At 50.4% G+C, this 14,413-nt stretch overlaps 1 protein-coding gene across 1 annotated transcript in view; it reads left to right on the top strand.

Moving 5' to 3' along the window:
• The first annotated feature begins 582 nt into the window (after nucleotides 1-582).
• LOC135533376 (tumor necrosis factor alpha-induced protein 8-like protein 3) overlaps nucleotides 583-14,413 on the top strand; it is a 50,800-nt gene continuing 36,969 nt past the window's right edge. Inside the window, exon 1 of the mRNA XM_064960720.1 lies at nucleotides 583-1,133. Within this exon, the coding sequence (XP_064816792.1) occupies nucleotides 1,091-1,133 (43 nt within the window). The 5' untranslated portion in view covers nucleotides 583-1,090. The remainder of the gene's footprint in view (nucleotides 1,134-14,413) is intronic.

Genomic DNA, 14,413 nt, shown 5'->3' with positions numbered 1-14,413 from the left:
GATTTAGTAGGGTGAAAATGCCCGAGATGCTGATCTTGGGTCAGTTTGGCATGCTCCTCACTAACGATTCAGGTTAGGATTAGGGAAGGGAACCTTCACCCTAGAGTCGAGCTAGAGACTTCTGGTCATGGTGAGTCAGAGCGGTACAGGGTTCTCTAATGACTGACTATGAGCCAATAACCAGGAGGAAGGGGGAGAGGAGGGAAGAAGGGCAGGGGAAGGAGGAAGCGGGGAGGAGGGAAGGGGAAGAAGTGGAGGAGAGGGAATTGGGAGGGAAGGGGAGGAGCGAAGGGGAAGGGGGAGAAAGAGGGAAGGCAGGGGTTGAGCTGGTGGTGAAAAAACTAGCTACTGCTGCTACTGGCTTCAGTTTCTCCTCTCCCACAGTGAAACGCACACATAACTTAATGATCAGAGAGAGAGAGAGAGAGAGAGAGAGAGAGAGAGAGAGAGAGAGAGAGAGAGAGAGAGAGAGAGAGAGACCACATGTAGAGAGAGGGGGTTAGCGCTTGCAGAGAGGGAGTGAGCACAGGAGGAGAGAAAGGGAGTGTGACAGAAAATAAAGATAGATATTGAAAGCGCTGAGGAAGAGTGACAGAGTGACAGCCCAGAGAAAACGAGAGGGAGGGAAGGAAAGAGAGGGAGAGAGGGAGGGAAGGACTGACCAGAATGACGGAGGGAGGAGGGACAGGAGGAGGAAAGAAGAGGAGAGGAAGAGAGATATTGAAAGAGGCAGCACAGTTAGCGAGTGAGGGAGGGAGCCAGGGAGAAGAGAGAAAGAAAGAGGGAGAAAGAGGGAGCAAAAAAATAAAGAGCAAAAGAGGTACAGCTCAGCAAATCAGGGCTTTCAGCCAGCACAGCTATTCCCTACTCAGCTGTTGTGTTCCAGCCAGAGAGGAGAGTTTCACTGCCTCTGAAAAGCGCGATAGAGCAACAAAAAAACGAGAGAAAGAGAGAGGGGAAAAAGCTAACTCGCTGTGGAAGAGTGGGAGAGAGAAAGAGAGAAAGAGAGAGAGCGAGAGAGCGAGAGAGCAAGGGAGACAGAGAGAGAGAGAGAATAAGAGGTTCTCTGTCCAGAGTTTAGGAGGAGAAAATGGATTCCGACTGGGAGCAGAGTGAGGGGGATCTCTCTTCAGGTAAGATTGCTTGCTAATGTATGTGTGTGTGTGTGTGTGTGTGTGTGTGTGTGTGTGTGTGTGTGTGTGTGTGTGCTTGTGTGTGTGTGTGTGCTTGTGTATGTGGCTACGTGTATATGTGTGTATACGTGTTTGTTTGTGTGTGTCTATTCAAACTTGTAGTAGGTGGAGGTTTCCATTAATGGTTGAAAGGTTAGGATTGGACTGTGATCTTTCCTGTGTTAATTTATCTCTCGTCTGTACATGCGGAGTTGCAGCCTGCCTTCCGCTCTGTGTGTGTCTGTGTGTGTCTGTAAGCGTGGCCATGATTAGCGGGCCAGGCAAGCTGAGACACGTGTGTGTGTGTACGTGTGTCTGTGTGTGTGTGTCTGTGTACGTGTGTGTGTGTGCCTGTCAGTGAGTGTGTGCTTACGTACATACGTGCCTGTGTGTGCATGATTGTGTGTGTGTCAAGCTATTAGATTTGATAATAATCAACACATCTACTAGGGGCCTCCTCTGTACTCTCCTCCCCTCAAGTCATCCTCTCAGAGGATACATCAATATTTAACTGACAGGTTCTGTCTGACTACATGGACAGAGTGTGGCTCTCGTCTTACGTTCCAATACAGAGATAAATATTTACACATAATGTGCGTCCCAAATGGAACCCTATTCCCTATATAGCACACTACTTTTGACCAGAGCTCTATAGGCCTTGGTCAAAGTGGTGCACTAAAATGGGAACATGGTGTCCTTTGGAACACACTCTTACAGATGTAGGATCTTTATTAAATCCATCTAAAGTTTGTCATTTCCACTTTAACATTTCAGACTTTATTTGCTCTAACAAAAAACCTACACAGAAATGACATGAATTATAACCCACATAGTAATTCACACTTCCTGTTACTGCAGGATTATTTTCCTGGTGTATCAAACTGGCCCAAATGAAGTTCCTCCATCTGTATTGTGTGTCTTTGAAAGTTGTATGGTTGTAAAGTCCAGAGGCCAGACTTGACTGTGGCAGTGAAAGAAACACTTTACTTTATAAAGTAGCTGTGATCCTACAGAGAATTCCACTCAGGCAATACAACTGTCTTCAGACACACACACACACACACACACACACACACACACACACACACACACACACACACACACACACACACACACACACACACACACACACACACACACACACACACACACACACACACACACACACACACACACACACACACACACACACACGCACACACACGACCTATCATTAATCCAGCCAGGTTACTTGTGATACAGTATTCGACCTCCATCCATGTCTGAGGATATCGTGAGATGATGTGAAACCGGCCAATAGGGGCGACAGTGAGTGTTTTGCTATGAGGGACGGGGATGGCGGATGGGCGTAAGCTTCTGCCACTGATTCCAAGAGTTCCAATCCAGAGAAAGAACATTTTCTTTTAATGTATTTTTTTAAGCCTATCCCAAACCTTAACCCTAACCTCAGAGTTAATGCCTAACCTTGAGAAAATGTGGAGTAAATGTCTGACCTTATCCCTAACCTAAACCATTCAGAGTTAACGCCTAACCTTGAGAAAATGTGGAGTTAATGTCTGACCTTAACCCTAACCTTAAACATTCTGAGGTTATGCCTAAACTTAACCTTGAACACTTAGAAATTTGACGTTTGAGAAACTTGGATGGACGTCTAATTGTCACATGAGATTGTGAGAGCAGGTAGCATTAATCATAGGAATACATTCAGAAGGCCTGTTGTCATAGTAATGTTGGCACATGCTGTAATATACAACATCAGGTGTCCTCAGTATAGCTCCCCATGTCTGAAAGTCCCCTGTTCTTTACCATATCTCTAATGTCGTGGTTTATCTTCAGTCACAGGACCCCTAACCCCTCTGAGCCCTGTATGAAGGGCCGTGTTTACGTTTGGTCTGGTTTTTAAAATGGTTTGGGGAGACAGAGGCTTACAGTGCTGGAGGCATTAGGATATCCTTAAAGCCTACAGCATTCTCACTCTCCTGATCTCTCACTGACTCTCTCTCTCCTCTCTGCTGTGATGGCACACTTTCTCTCACTCTCCCCACATCTCACTGACTCTCCTCTCTCTCTTTAGTCACTCTTTCTCTCACTCTCCCCCTCTCTCACTGACTCTCCTCTCTCTCTTTAGTCACTCTTTCTCTCACTCTCCCCCTCTCTCACTGACTCTCCTCTCTCTCTTTAGTCACTCTCACTCTCCCCCTCTCTCACTGACTCTCCTCTCTCTCTTTAGTCACTGACTCTCCCCCTCTTCACTGACTCTCCTCTTCTTCACTGACTCTCCTCTCCCCCTCTCTCACTGACTCTCCTCTCTCTTTTAGTCACTCTTTCTCTCACTCTCCCCCTCTCTCACTGACTCTCCTCTCTCTCTTTAGTCACTCTTTCTTTCCTTCTCACTGACTCCTTCTCTTTTTTAGTCACTCTTCCTTCTCCCCTCTCTCACTGACCTTCCTTCTTTCACTTTCCTTCCTTTCCTTCCTTCCTTCTTCCTTCCTTCCTTCCTTCCTTCCTTCCTTCCTTCCTTCCTTCCTTCCTTCCTTCCTTCCTTCCTTCCTTCCTTCCTTCCTTCCTTCCTTCCTTCCTTCCTTCCTTCCTTCCTTCCTTTTCCTTCCTTCCTTCCTTCCTTCCTTCCTTTCATTATTTTGTGACTTCCTTCCTTCCTTCCTTCCTTCCTTCCTTCCTTCCTTCCTTCCTTCCTTCCTTTCATTATTTTGTCTCTCTCTCTCACCTTCTCTCTAACTCCTTTCCCTTTCTCCTGTCACCTGTCTCTCTCTCTCTTTCTCTCAATCGTCCCCCTCTTCTACCCCTCTCTTTATCTATCTCTCTCGTCCCCCTCTTCTACCCCTCTCTTTATCTCTCTCTCTCGTCCCCCTCTTCTACCCCTCTCTTTATCTCTCTCTCTCATCCCCTCTTCTACCCCTCTCTTTATCTATCTCTCTCGTCCCCCCTCTTCTACCCCTCTCTTTATCTATCTCTCTCGTCCCCCCTCTTCTACCCCTCTCTTTATCTATCTCTCTCACTGGCATTTTAATCTTGCTCAAAGCAGAGGCTAGTGTCTAAAGCTGTGATCCTTCATTCAAATTATTCTCTTTTTAGAGGGAATTATACCTGAACAAAGCTACAATACAGGACTCCTCAAACAACCATAACAATGTCTGTTAATACAGTAGGTAGGAGAGGGGAGGAGAGGGGAGGAGAGGGGAGGAGAGGGCAGGAGAGGGCAGGAGAGGGGAGGAGAGGGTAGGAGAGGGCAGGAGAGGGGAGGAGAGGGGAGGAGAGGGGAGGAGGGGAGGAGAGGGGAGGAGAGGGCAGGAGAGGAGGAGAGGGCAGGGAGGGGGAGGGGGGAGGGGAGGAGGGGGGGAGAGGGGAGGAGAGGGGAGGAGAGGGGGAGAGGGGAGGAGAGGGGAGGAGAGGGGAGGAGAGGGGAGGAGGGGAGGGGGAGGAGAGGGGGAGGGGAGGGAGGGGAGGAGGGGGGGGGAGAGGGGGAGGGGGAGGAGGGGAGGAGAGGGGGGGAGGAGAGGGGGAGGGGAGGGGGAGGAGGGGGAGGGAGGAGGGGGAGGAGAGGGGAGGAGGGGGAGGAGAGGGGGGGAGGGAGGAGAGGGGCAGGAGAGGGGAGGGAGAGGGGGGGGAGAGGGGGAGGGGAGGGGGAGGAGGGGGGAGGAGGGGAGGGAGAGGGAGAAGGGGAGGGAGAGGGGGGGAGACGGGGAGGAGAAGGGAGGCGGGGAGGAGAAGGGAGGAGAGGGAGGGGGAGGAGAGGGGGAGGAGAGGGGGGAGAAGGGGAGGAGAGGGAGGAGGGGGAGGAGAGGGGAGAGGAGAGAGGGGAGGGAGAGGGGAGGGGGGGAGGAGAGGGGAGAGAGGGGGAGGAGAGGGGGAGGAGGGGGGGAGAAGGGGGAGAGGGAGGAGAGGGGGAGGGGCAGGAGGGGAGGAGAGGGGAGGAGAGGGCGGGAGAGGGGGAGGAGAGGGGAGGAGAGGGGGAGGAGAGGGGAGGAGGGGAGGAGAGGGCAGGAGACGGGGAGGAGAAGGGAGAAGTGGAGGAGAGGGTAGAAGGGGAGGAGAGGGAGAAGGGGAGGAGAGGGAGGAGAGGGGAGAAGGGGAGGAGAGGGAAGGAGAGGGGAGAAGGGGAGGAGAGGGTAGGAGAGGGGAGAGGAGAGGGAGGAGAGGAGGAGGGGAGAAGGGGAGGAGAGGGGGAGGAGAGGGGAGGGGGAGGGAGAGGGGAGAAGGGGAGGAGAGGGTAGAGGGGGAGAGGGGAGAAGGGGAGGAGAGGGGAGGGGGAGGAGAGGGGGAGAGGGGAGAAGGGGGAGGAGAGGGCAGGAGAGGGGAGGAGAGGGGGAGGAGAGGGAGGAGAGGGGGAGGAGAGGGAGGGAGAGGGCAGGAGAGGGGGGAGGAGAGGGTAGGGAGAGGGGAGAAGGGGAGGGGGGGAGGAGAGGGGGGGAGAGGGCAGGAGAGGGGAGGAGAGGGGAGGGAGGGGCAGGAGAGGGGAGGAGAGGGGGAGGAGAGGGGGAGAAGGGGAGGAGAGGGTAGAAGGGGGGGAGGAGAGGGGGAGGAGAGGGGGAGGAGAAGGGAGAGGGAGGAGGGGTAGAAGGGGAGGAGAGGAGGAGAAGGGGAGGGAGGGGGAGGAGAGGGGAGAAGGGGAGGAGGGGGAGGAGAGGGAGAAGGGGAGGAGAGGGGAGAAGGGGAGGAGAGAGGAGGGAGGAGGGGAGGAGAGAGGGAGAAGGGGAGGAGAGGGTAGGAGAGGGGGAGGGGAGAGAGGGAGAAGGGGCGGAGAGGGGAGAGGGGAGGAGAGGGAAGGAGAGGGGAGAAGGGGAGGAGAGGGTAGAAGGGGAGGAGAGAGGAGAAGGGGAGGAGAGGAGAGAAGGAGAGGGGAGAAGGGGAGGAGAGGGGAGAAGGGGAGGACATGTTTGGTTATATTTCTCTTTCTATGGTCTATTGACTCCTATCTACTCTCCTGGGCCCTGTGAACTCTCTCTCTCTCTCACACACACACACACATACCTTTCCCATGGCACACACCCATTTACTGCCCTTCACACACGTTATTCCTCTTGCAGCCCAAACACTCTTCTCCCTTCCTACAAACACACACCCTTGAACACACACACACATACATTGCCAAAATCCAGAAGCTGGAAGCTGGAAAATCTTTCAAACTCAGAAGAGAGAGAGAGAGAGAGAGAGAGAGAGAGAGAGAGAGAGAGAGAGAGAGAGAGAGAGAGAGAGAGAGAAAAGAGAGAGAGATGGAGGGAGGCCCTGAATGGAAAAGAGACTCAGGAAAAGAGAGAGAGATGGGGGGAGGGAGGCCATGACTGGAAAAGACGACACAGGAAAAGAGAGAGAGATGGAGGGAGGCCCTGACTGGAAAAGACGACACAGGAAAAGAGAGAGAGATGGAGGGAGGCCCTGACTGGAAAAGAGACTCAGGAAAAGAGAGAGAGAAAAAGAGAGAGAGGTGGAGGGAGGCCCTGACTGGAAAAGAGACTCAGGAAAAGAGACTCAGGAAAAGAGAGAGAGATGGAGGGAGGCCTTGACTGGAAAAGACGACTCAGGAAAAGAGACTCAGGAAAAGAGAGAGAGATGGAGGGAGGCCCTGACTGGAAAAGAGACTCAGGAAAAGAGAGAGAGAAAAAGAGAGAGATGGAGGAGGCCATGACTGGAAAAGAGACTCAGGAAAAGAGACTCAGGAAAAGAGAGAGAGGTGGAGGAGGCCCTGACTGGAAAAGAGACTCAGGAAAAGAGACTCAGGAAAAGAGAGAGAGATGGAGGGAGGCCCTGACTGGAAAAGACGACTCAGGAAAAGAGAGAGAGGAAAAGAGAGAGAGATGGAGGGAGGCCATGACTGGAAAAGAGACTCAGGAAAAGAGAGAGAGGAAAAGAGAGAGAGATGGAGGGAGGCCCTGACTGGAAAAGACGACTCAGGAAAAGAGAGAGAGGAAAAGAGAGAGATGGAGGGAGGCCCTGACTGGAAAAGACGACTCAGGAAAAGAGAGAGAGGAAAAGAGAGAGAGATGGAGGGAGGCCCTGACTGGAAAAGAGACTCGGGAAAAGAGAGAGAGATGGAGGGAGGCCCTGACTGGAAAAGAGACTCAGGAAAAGAGAGAGATGGAGGGAGGCCCTGACTGGAAAAGACGACTCAGGAAAAGAGAGAGAGATGGAGGGAGGCCCTGACTGGAAAAGATGACTCAGGAAAAGAGAGAGAGGAAAAGAGAGAGAGATGGAGGGAGGCCATGACTGGAAAAGAGACTCAGGAAAAGAGAGAGAGGAAAAGAGAGAGAGATGGAGGGAGGCCCTGACTGGAAAAGAGACTCAGGAAAAGAGAGAGAGATGGAGGGAGGCCCTGACTGGAAAAGAGACTCAGGAAAAGAGAGAGAGATGGAGGGAGGCCCTGACTGGAAAAGAGACTCAGGAAAAGAGAGAGAGATGGAGGGAGGCCCTGACTGGAAAAGAGACTCAGGAAAAGAGACTCAGGAAAAGAGAGAGAGATGGAGGGAGGCCCTGACTGGAAAAGACGACTCAGGAAAAGAGAGAGAGGAAAAGAGAGAGAGATGGAGGGAGGCCCTGACTGGAAAAGAGACTCAGGAAAAGAGAGAGAGATGGAGGGAGGCCCTGACTGGAAAAGAGACTCAGGAAAAGAGATGGAGGGAGGCCCTGACTGGAAAAGAGACTCAGGAAAAGAGACTCAGGAAAAGAGAGAGAGATGGAGGGAGGCCCTGACTGGAAAAGAGACTCAGGAAAAGAGACTCAGGAAAAGAGAGAGAGGTGGAGGGAGGCCCTGACTGGAAAAGAGACTCAGGAAAAGAGACTCAGGAAAAGAGAGAGAGATGGAGGGAGGCCCTGACTGGAAAAGAGACTCAGGAAAAGAGACTCAGGAAAAGAGAGAGAGATGGAGGGAGGCCTTGACTGGAAAAGACGACTCAGGAAAAGAGACTCAGGAAAAGAGAGAGAGATGGAGGGAGGCCCTGACTGGAAAAGAGACTCAGGAAAAGAGAGAGAGAAAAAGAGAGAGAGATGGAGGGAGGCCATGACTGGAAAAGAGACTCAGGAAAAGAGAGAAAAAAGAGAGATGGAGGGAGGCCCTGACTGGAAAAGAGACTCAGGAAAAGAGACTCAGGAAAAGAGAGAGAGATGGAGGGAGGCCCTGACTGGAAAAGAGACTGGAAAAGAGAGACGATGGAGGAGGCCCTGACTGGAAAAGAGACTCAGGAAAAGAGACTCAGGAAAAGAGAGATGGAGGGAGGCCCTGACTGGAAAAGAGACTCAGGAAAAGAGAGAGAGAAAAAGAGAGAGAGATGGAGGGAGGCCCTGACTGGAAAAGAGACTCAGGAAAAGAGACTCAGGAAAAGAGAGAGAGGTGGAGGAGGCCCTGACTGGAAAAGAGACTCAGGAAAAGAGACTCAGGAAAAGAGAGAGAGATGGAGGGAGGCCATGACTGGAAAAGAGACTCAGGAAAAGAGACTGGAGAGAGAGGTGGAGGCCCTGACTGGAAAAGAGACTCAGGAAAAGAGAGAGAGGAAAAGAGAGAGAGATGGAGGGAGGCCCTGACTGGAAAAGACGACTCAGGAAAAGAGAGAGAGATGGAGGGAGGCCCTGACTGGAAAAGACGACTCAGGAAAAGAGAGAGAGGAAAAGAGAGAGAGATGGAGGGAGGCCCTGACTGGAAAAGAGACTCAGGAAAAGAGAGAGAGATGGAGGGAGGCCCTGACTGGAAAAGAGACTCAGGAAAAGAGAGAGAGATGGAGGGAGGCCCTGACTGGAAAAGACGACTCAGGAAAAGAGAGAGATGGAGGGAGGCCCTGACTGGAAAAGAGACTCAGGAAAAGAGACTCAGGAAAAGAGAGAGAGATGGAGGGAGGCCCTGACTGGAAAAGATGACTCAGGAAAAGAGAGAGAGATGGAGGGAGGCCCTGACTGGAAAAAGAGACTCAGGAAAAGAGACTCAGGAAAAGAGAGAGATGGAGGGAGGCCCTGACTGGAAAAGAGACTCAGGAAAAGAGAGAGAGATGGAGGGAGGCCCTGACTGGAAAAGAGACTCAGGAAAAGAGAAAAAAGAGAGAGAGATGGAGGGAGGCCCTGACTGGAAAATAGACTCAGGAAAAGAGAGAGAGATGGAGGGAGGCCCTGACTGGAAAAGAGACTCAGGAAAAGAGAGAGAGATGGAGGGAGGCCCTGACTGGAAAAGAGACTCAGGAAAAGAGACTCAGGAAAAGAGAGAGATGGAGGGAGGCCCTGACTGGAAAAGAGACTCAGAAAAGAGACTCAGGAAAAGAGAGAGAGATGGAGGGAGGCCCTGACTGGAAAAGAACTCAGGAAAAGAGACTCAGGAAAAGAGAGAGAGGTGGAGGGAGGCCCTGACTGGAAAAAAAGAGACTCAGGAAAAGAGAGAGAGATGGAGGGAGGCCCTGACTGGAAAAGAGACTCAGGAAAAGAGACTCAGGAAAAGAGAGAGAGATGGAGGGAGGCCCTGACTGGAAAAGAGACTCAGGAAAAGAGACTCAGGAAAAGAGAGAGAGATGGAGGGAGGCCCTGACTGGAAAAGACGACTCAGGAAAAGAGACTCAGGAAAAGAGAGAGAGATGGAGGGAGGCCCTGACTGGAAAAGAGACTCAGGAAAAGAGAGAGAAAAAGATGGAGATGGAGGCCATGACTGGAAAAGAGACTCAGGAAAAGAGAGAGAAAAAGAGAGAGATGGAGGGAGGCCCTGACTGGAAAAGAGACTCAGGAAAAGAGACTCAGGAAAAGAGAGAGAGATGGAGGGAGGCCCTGACTGGAAAAGAGACTCAGGAAAAGAGAGAGAGAAAAAGAGAGAGAGATGGAGGGAGGCCCTGACTGGAAAAGAGACTCAGGAAAAGAGACTCAGGAAAAGAGAGAGAGATGGAGGGAGGCCCTGACTGGAAAAGAGACTCAGGAAAAGAGAGAGAGAAAAAGAGAGAGAGATGGAGGGAGGCCCTGACTGGAAAAGAGACTCAGGAAAAGAGACTCAGGAAAAGAGAGAGAGGTGGAGGGAGGCCCTGACTGGAAAAGAGACTCAGGAAAAGAGACTCAGGAAAAGAGAGAGAGATGGAGGGAGGCCCTGACTGGAAAAGAGACTCAGGAAAAGAGACTCAGGAAAAGAGAGAGAGATGGAGGGAGGCCCTGACTGGAAAAGAGACTCAGGAAAAGAGACTCAGGAAAAGAGAGAGAGATGGAGGGAGGCCCTGACTGGAAAAGAGACTCAGGAAAAGAGACTCAGGAAAAGAGAGAGAGATGGAGGGAGGCCATGACTGGAAAAGAGACTCAGGAAAAGAGAGAGAGGAAAAGAGAGAGAGATGGAGGGAGACCCTGACTGGAAAAGAGACTCAGGAAAAGAGAGAGAGGAAAAGAGAGAGAGATGGAGGGAGGCCCTGACTGGAAAAGACGACTCAGGAAAAGAGAGAGAGGAAAAGAGAGAGAATGGAGGGAGGCCCTGAGGAAAAGAGACTGGAAAAGAGAGAGAGAGATGGAGGGAGGCCCTGACTGGAAAAGAGACTCAGGAAAAGAGAAAAGGAGAGGCCCTGACTGGAAAAGACGACTCAGGACAAGAGAGAGATGGAGGGAGGCCCTGACTGGAAAAGAGACTCAGGAAAAGAGACTCAGAAAAGAGAGATGGAGGGAGGCCCTGACTGGAAAAGATGACTCAGGAAAAGAGAGAGAGGAAAAGAGAGAGAGATGGAGGGAGGCCCTGACTGGAAAAGAGACTCAGGAAAAGAGAAAAGAGAGAGAGATGGAGGGAGGCCCTGAAAAATAGACTCAGGAAAAGAGAGAGGAGAGAGACTCAGGAAAAGAGAGAGATGGAGGGAGGCCCTGACTGGAGGGAGGCCCTGACTGGAAAAGAGACTCAGGAAAAGAGACTCAGGAAAAGAGAGAGAGATGGAGGGAGGCCCTGACTGGAAAAGAGACTCAGGAAAAGAGAGAGAGAAAAGAGAGAGATGGAGGGAGGCCCTGACTGGAAAAGAGACTCAGGAAAAGAGAGAGAGAGATGGAGGGAGGCCCTGACTGGAAAAGAGACTCAGGAAAAGAGAGAGAGATGGAGGAGGCCCTGACTGGAAAAGAGACTCAGGAAAAGAGAGAGAGATGGAGGGAGGCCCTGACTGGAAAAGAGACTCAGAAAAGAGACTCAGGAAAAGAGAGAGAGATGGAGGGAGGCCCTGACTGGAAAAGAGACTCAGGAAAAGAGACTCAGGAAAAGAGAGAGAGATGGAGGGAGGCCATGACTGGAAAAGAGACTCAGGAAAAGAGAGACTGGAAAAGACGAGGAAAAGAGAGAGAGATGGAGGGAGGCCATGACTGGAAAAGAGACTCAGGAAAAGAGAGAGAGGAAAAGAGAGAGAGATGGAGGGAGGCCATGACTGGAAAAGACGACTCAGGAAAAGAGAGAGAGGAAAAGAGAGAGAGATGGAGGGAGGCCCTGACTGGAAAAGACGACTCAGGAAAAGAGAGAGAGGAAAAGAGAGAGAGATGGAGGGAGGCCCTGACTGGAAAAGACGACTCAGGAAAAGAGAGAGAGGAAAAGAGAGATGGAGGGAGGCCCTGACTGGAAAAGACGACTCAGGAGAAAGTGATTTTTCCTCTAGTTGCAGTAAAAGAAGAGTTTAGGTCATAAACACCAGTGCACCTCGCAGCAGGGCCTGAAGTGTGTGTCTCTGCATTCCATGGTCTGACTACATTAGAATCCCCCACCTTATTCAGTTTAAAGAGGCAGACCCTTTACTGAAACATGGAATTAGTCTTCACTTTGAGGTCACAGGAAACACACACTGATCTTGCTTTTCACACCCGGATGACATCATTGGCTGTGGACTTTGCGGAGCCGGGCTGTCCGATGGAACCGCACTCTTTGTGAGTGTGCGTGTCTGTGTGTGTTTGTGTGTGCGTGTGGCTGTGTGTGTCGCTGTGCATTTGAGTGTGTGTGAGTTTATGTGCATGTGTGTGTGTGTGTATGTGCGTGTGTGTGTGAACCACAGTCATTTCCTCCAGGCCTAGTATAGTTGGTTAGTCAGTGGCAGCCAGACTGACTATAGCAGCAGTCCCAAACCAACACTGGAGAAGACCTGATTCCTGATGGGACTGATGCCCTTTAGCAAAGCCTGACTGATCCACTAGTGCTCTAGTCAAAGTGCTCTGGACAAAGTGCTCTAGTCAAAGTGCTCTGGACAAAGTGCTCTGGTCAAAGTTCTCTAGTCAAAGTACTCTGGTCAAAGTACTCTGGTCAAAGTGCTCTGGTCAAAGTTCTCTGGACAAAGTACTCTGGACAAAGTGCTCTAGTCAAAGTGCTCTGGACAAAGTGCTCTAGTCAAAGTGCTCTGGTCAAAGTGCTCTAGTCAAAGTGCTCTAGTCAAAGTGCTCTGGTCAAAGTGCTCTGGACAAAGTGCTCTGGACAAAGTGCTCTAGTCAAAGTGCTCTGGACAAAGTGCTCTAGTCAAAGTGCTCTGGTCAAAGTGCTCTAGTCAAAGTGCTCTGGACAAAGTGCTCTAGTCAAAGTGCTCTAGTCAAAGTGCTCTAGTCAAAGTGCTCTGGACAAAGTGCTCTAGTCAAAGTGCTCTGGACAAAGTGCTCTGGACAAAGTGCTCTAGTCAAAGTGCTCTGGACAAAGTGCTCTGGACAAAGTGCTCTAGTCAAAGTGCTCTGGTCAAAGTGGTCAAAGTTCTCTGGTCAAAGTACTCTGGTCAAAGTACTCTGGTCAAAGTACTCTGGTCAAAGTGGTCAGGCAAAGTTCTCTGGTCAAAGTTCTCTGGTCAAAGTACTCTGGTCAAAGTGGTCTGGCAAAGTTCTCTGGTCAAAGTGGTCAAAGTTCTCTGGTCAAAGTACTCTAGTCAAAGGTCTCTGGTCAAAGTTCTCTGGTCAAAGTACTCTGGTCAAAGTACTCTGGTCAAAGTTCTCTGGTCAAAGTACTCTGGTCAAAGGTCTCTGGTCAAAGTACTCTGGTCAAAGTGGTCAAAGTGCTCTGGTCAAAGTGCTCTAGTCAAAGGTCTCTGGTCAAAGTTCTCTAGTCAAAGTTCTCTGGTCAAAGTTCTCTAGTCAAAGTTCTCTGGTCAAAGTTCTCTAGTCAAAGTTCTCTGGTCAAAGTTCTCTGGTCAAAGTTCTCTAGTCAAAGTACTCTGGTCAAAGTTCTCTGGTCAAAGTACTCTGGTCAAAAGTAGTACACTATGAAGGGAATAGTGTGCCATTTGGGGGCAAAACCGTGATCACTACAGTATATTACTAAATCATCACTCACACAGTATGACTATACAACTATATTACTGACTATTGTTTTGTTATTAGCCTTTAAATCATTAACCCTTATTGGAGCAGTTGTTAGCAACTGGGGAAACCCAGGATGGAGACCCGCAAAGGGCGTTGCACTGTCACTGTTTGTTAAAATCACTACAGTAATGTGTACCATTGGATCTGGAACTCTCCTGTCTCTTCTCTTAGATCCACCATGTGGTTAACATACACATCAGAGGAACTCAACAGACCCTGACAGGCCCAAGGCTCTGTGTGTGTGTGTGTGTGTGTGTGTGTGTGTGTGTGTGTGTGTGTGTGTGTGTGTGTGTGTGTGTGTGTGTGTGTGTGTGTGTGTGTGTGTGTGTGTGTGTGTGTGTGTGTGTGTGTGTGTGTGTGTGTGTGTGTGTGTGTGTGTGTGTGTGTGTGTGTGTGTGTGTGTGTGTGTGTGTGTGTGTGCGTCCTTCATAGAGCTCATGGTCAGGGATGGTGCCAGTCTCTCCTGAGGCTTTGACTAGCTGTGCATCTACAACCCACTCTGATGGACTTAAAGACACACACGCCCATGGAAAGAGAGGGAGAAAGAGAGAGAGAAACATAGAGAGCGAGATAGAGAGAGGGAGAAAGAGAGAGAGAAACATAGAGAGCGAGAGAAACATAGAGAGCGAGATAGAGAGAGGGAGAAAGAGAGAGAGTGAGATAGAGTGAGAGAAAGAGATAGAGAAACATAGAGAGTGTGATAGAGAGAGAGAAAGAGAGAGAGAAACATAGAGAGCGAGATAGAGAGTGAGATAGAGAGAGAGAAAGAGAGAGAGAAACATAGCGAGTGAGATAGAGAGAGAAAAATATAGAGAGTGAGATAGAGAGACATAGAGAGTGAGAGAGAGAGACACACACATATAATAGTAGATTCAGCTCATTTTGGAAATGTTCAGGCCTCCCAAAAAAGTAATCAAATGCACATTGACACAAACAAATGTTTTAGTTTCACAAAAAGCCGTTGAACTCACTGGGCCTTTTAGACCAGG

The sequence above is a fragment of the Oncorhynchus masou genome, unplaced genomic scaffold, assembly GCF_036934945.1.
Source record: "Oncorhynchus masou masou isolate Uvic2021 unplaced genomic scaffold, UVic_Omas_1.1 unplaced_scaffold_2346, whole genome shotgun sequence".
In the NCBI taxonomy this organism is placed as follows: Eukaryota; Metazoa; Chordata; class Actinopteri; order Salmoniformes; family Salmonidae; genus Oncorhynchus; species Oncorhynchus masou.
This window is presented reverse-complemented; position numbering and strand designations above follow the sequence as displayed.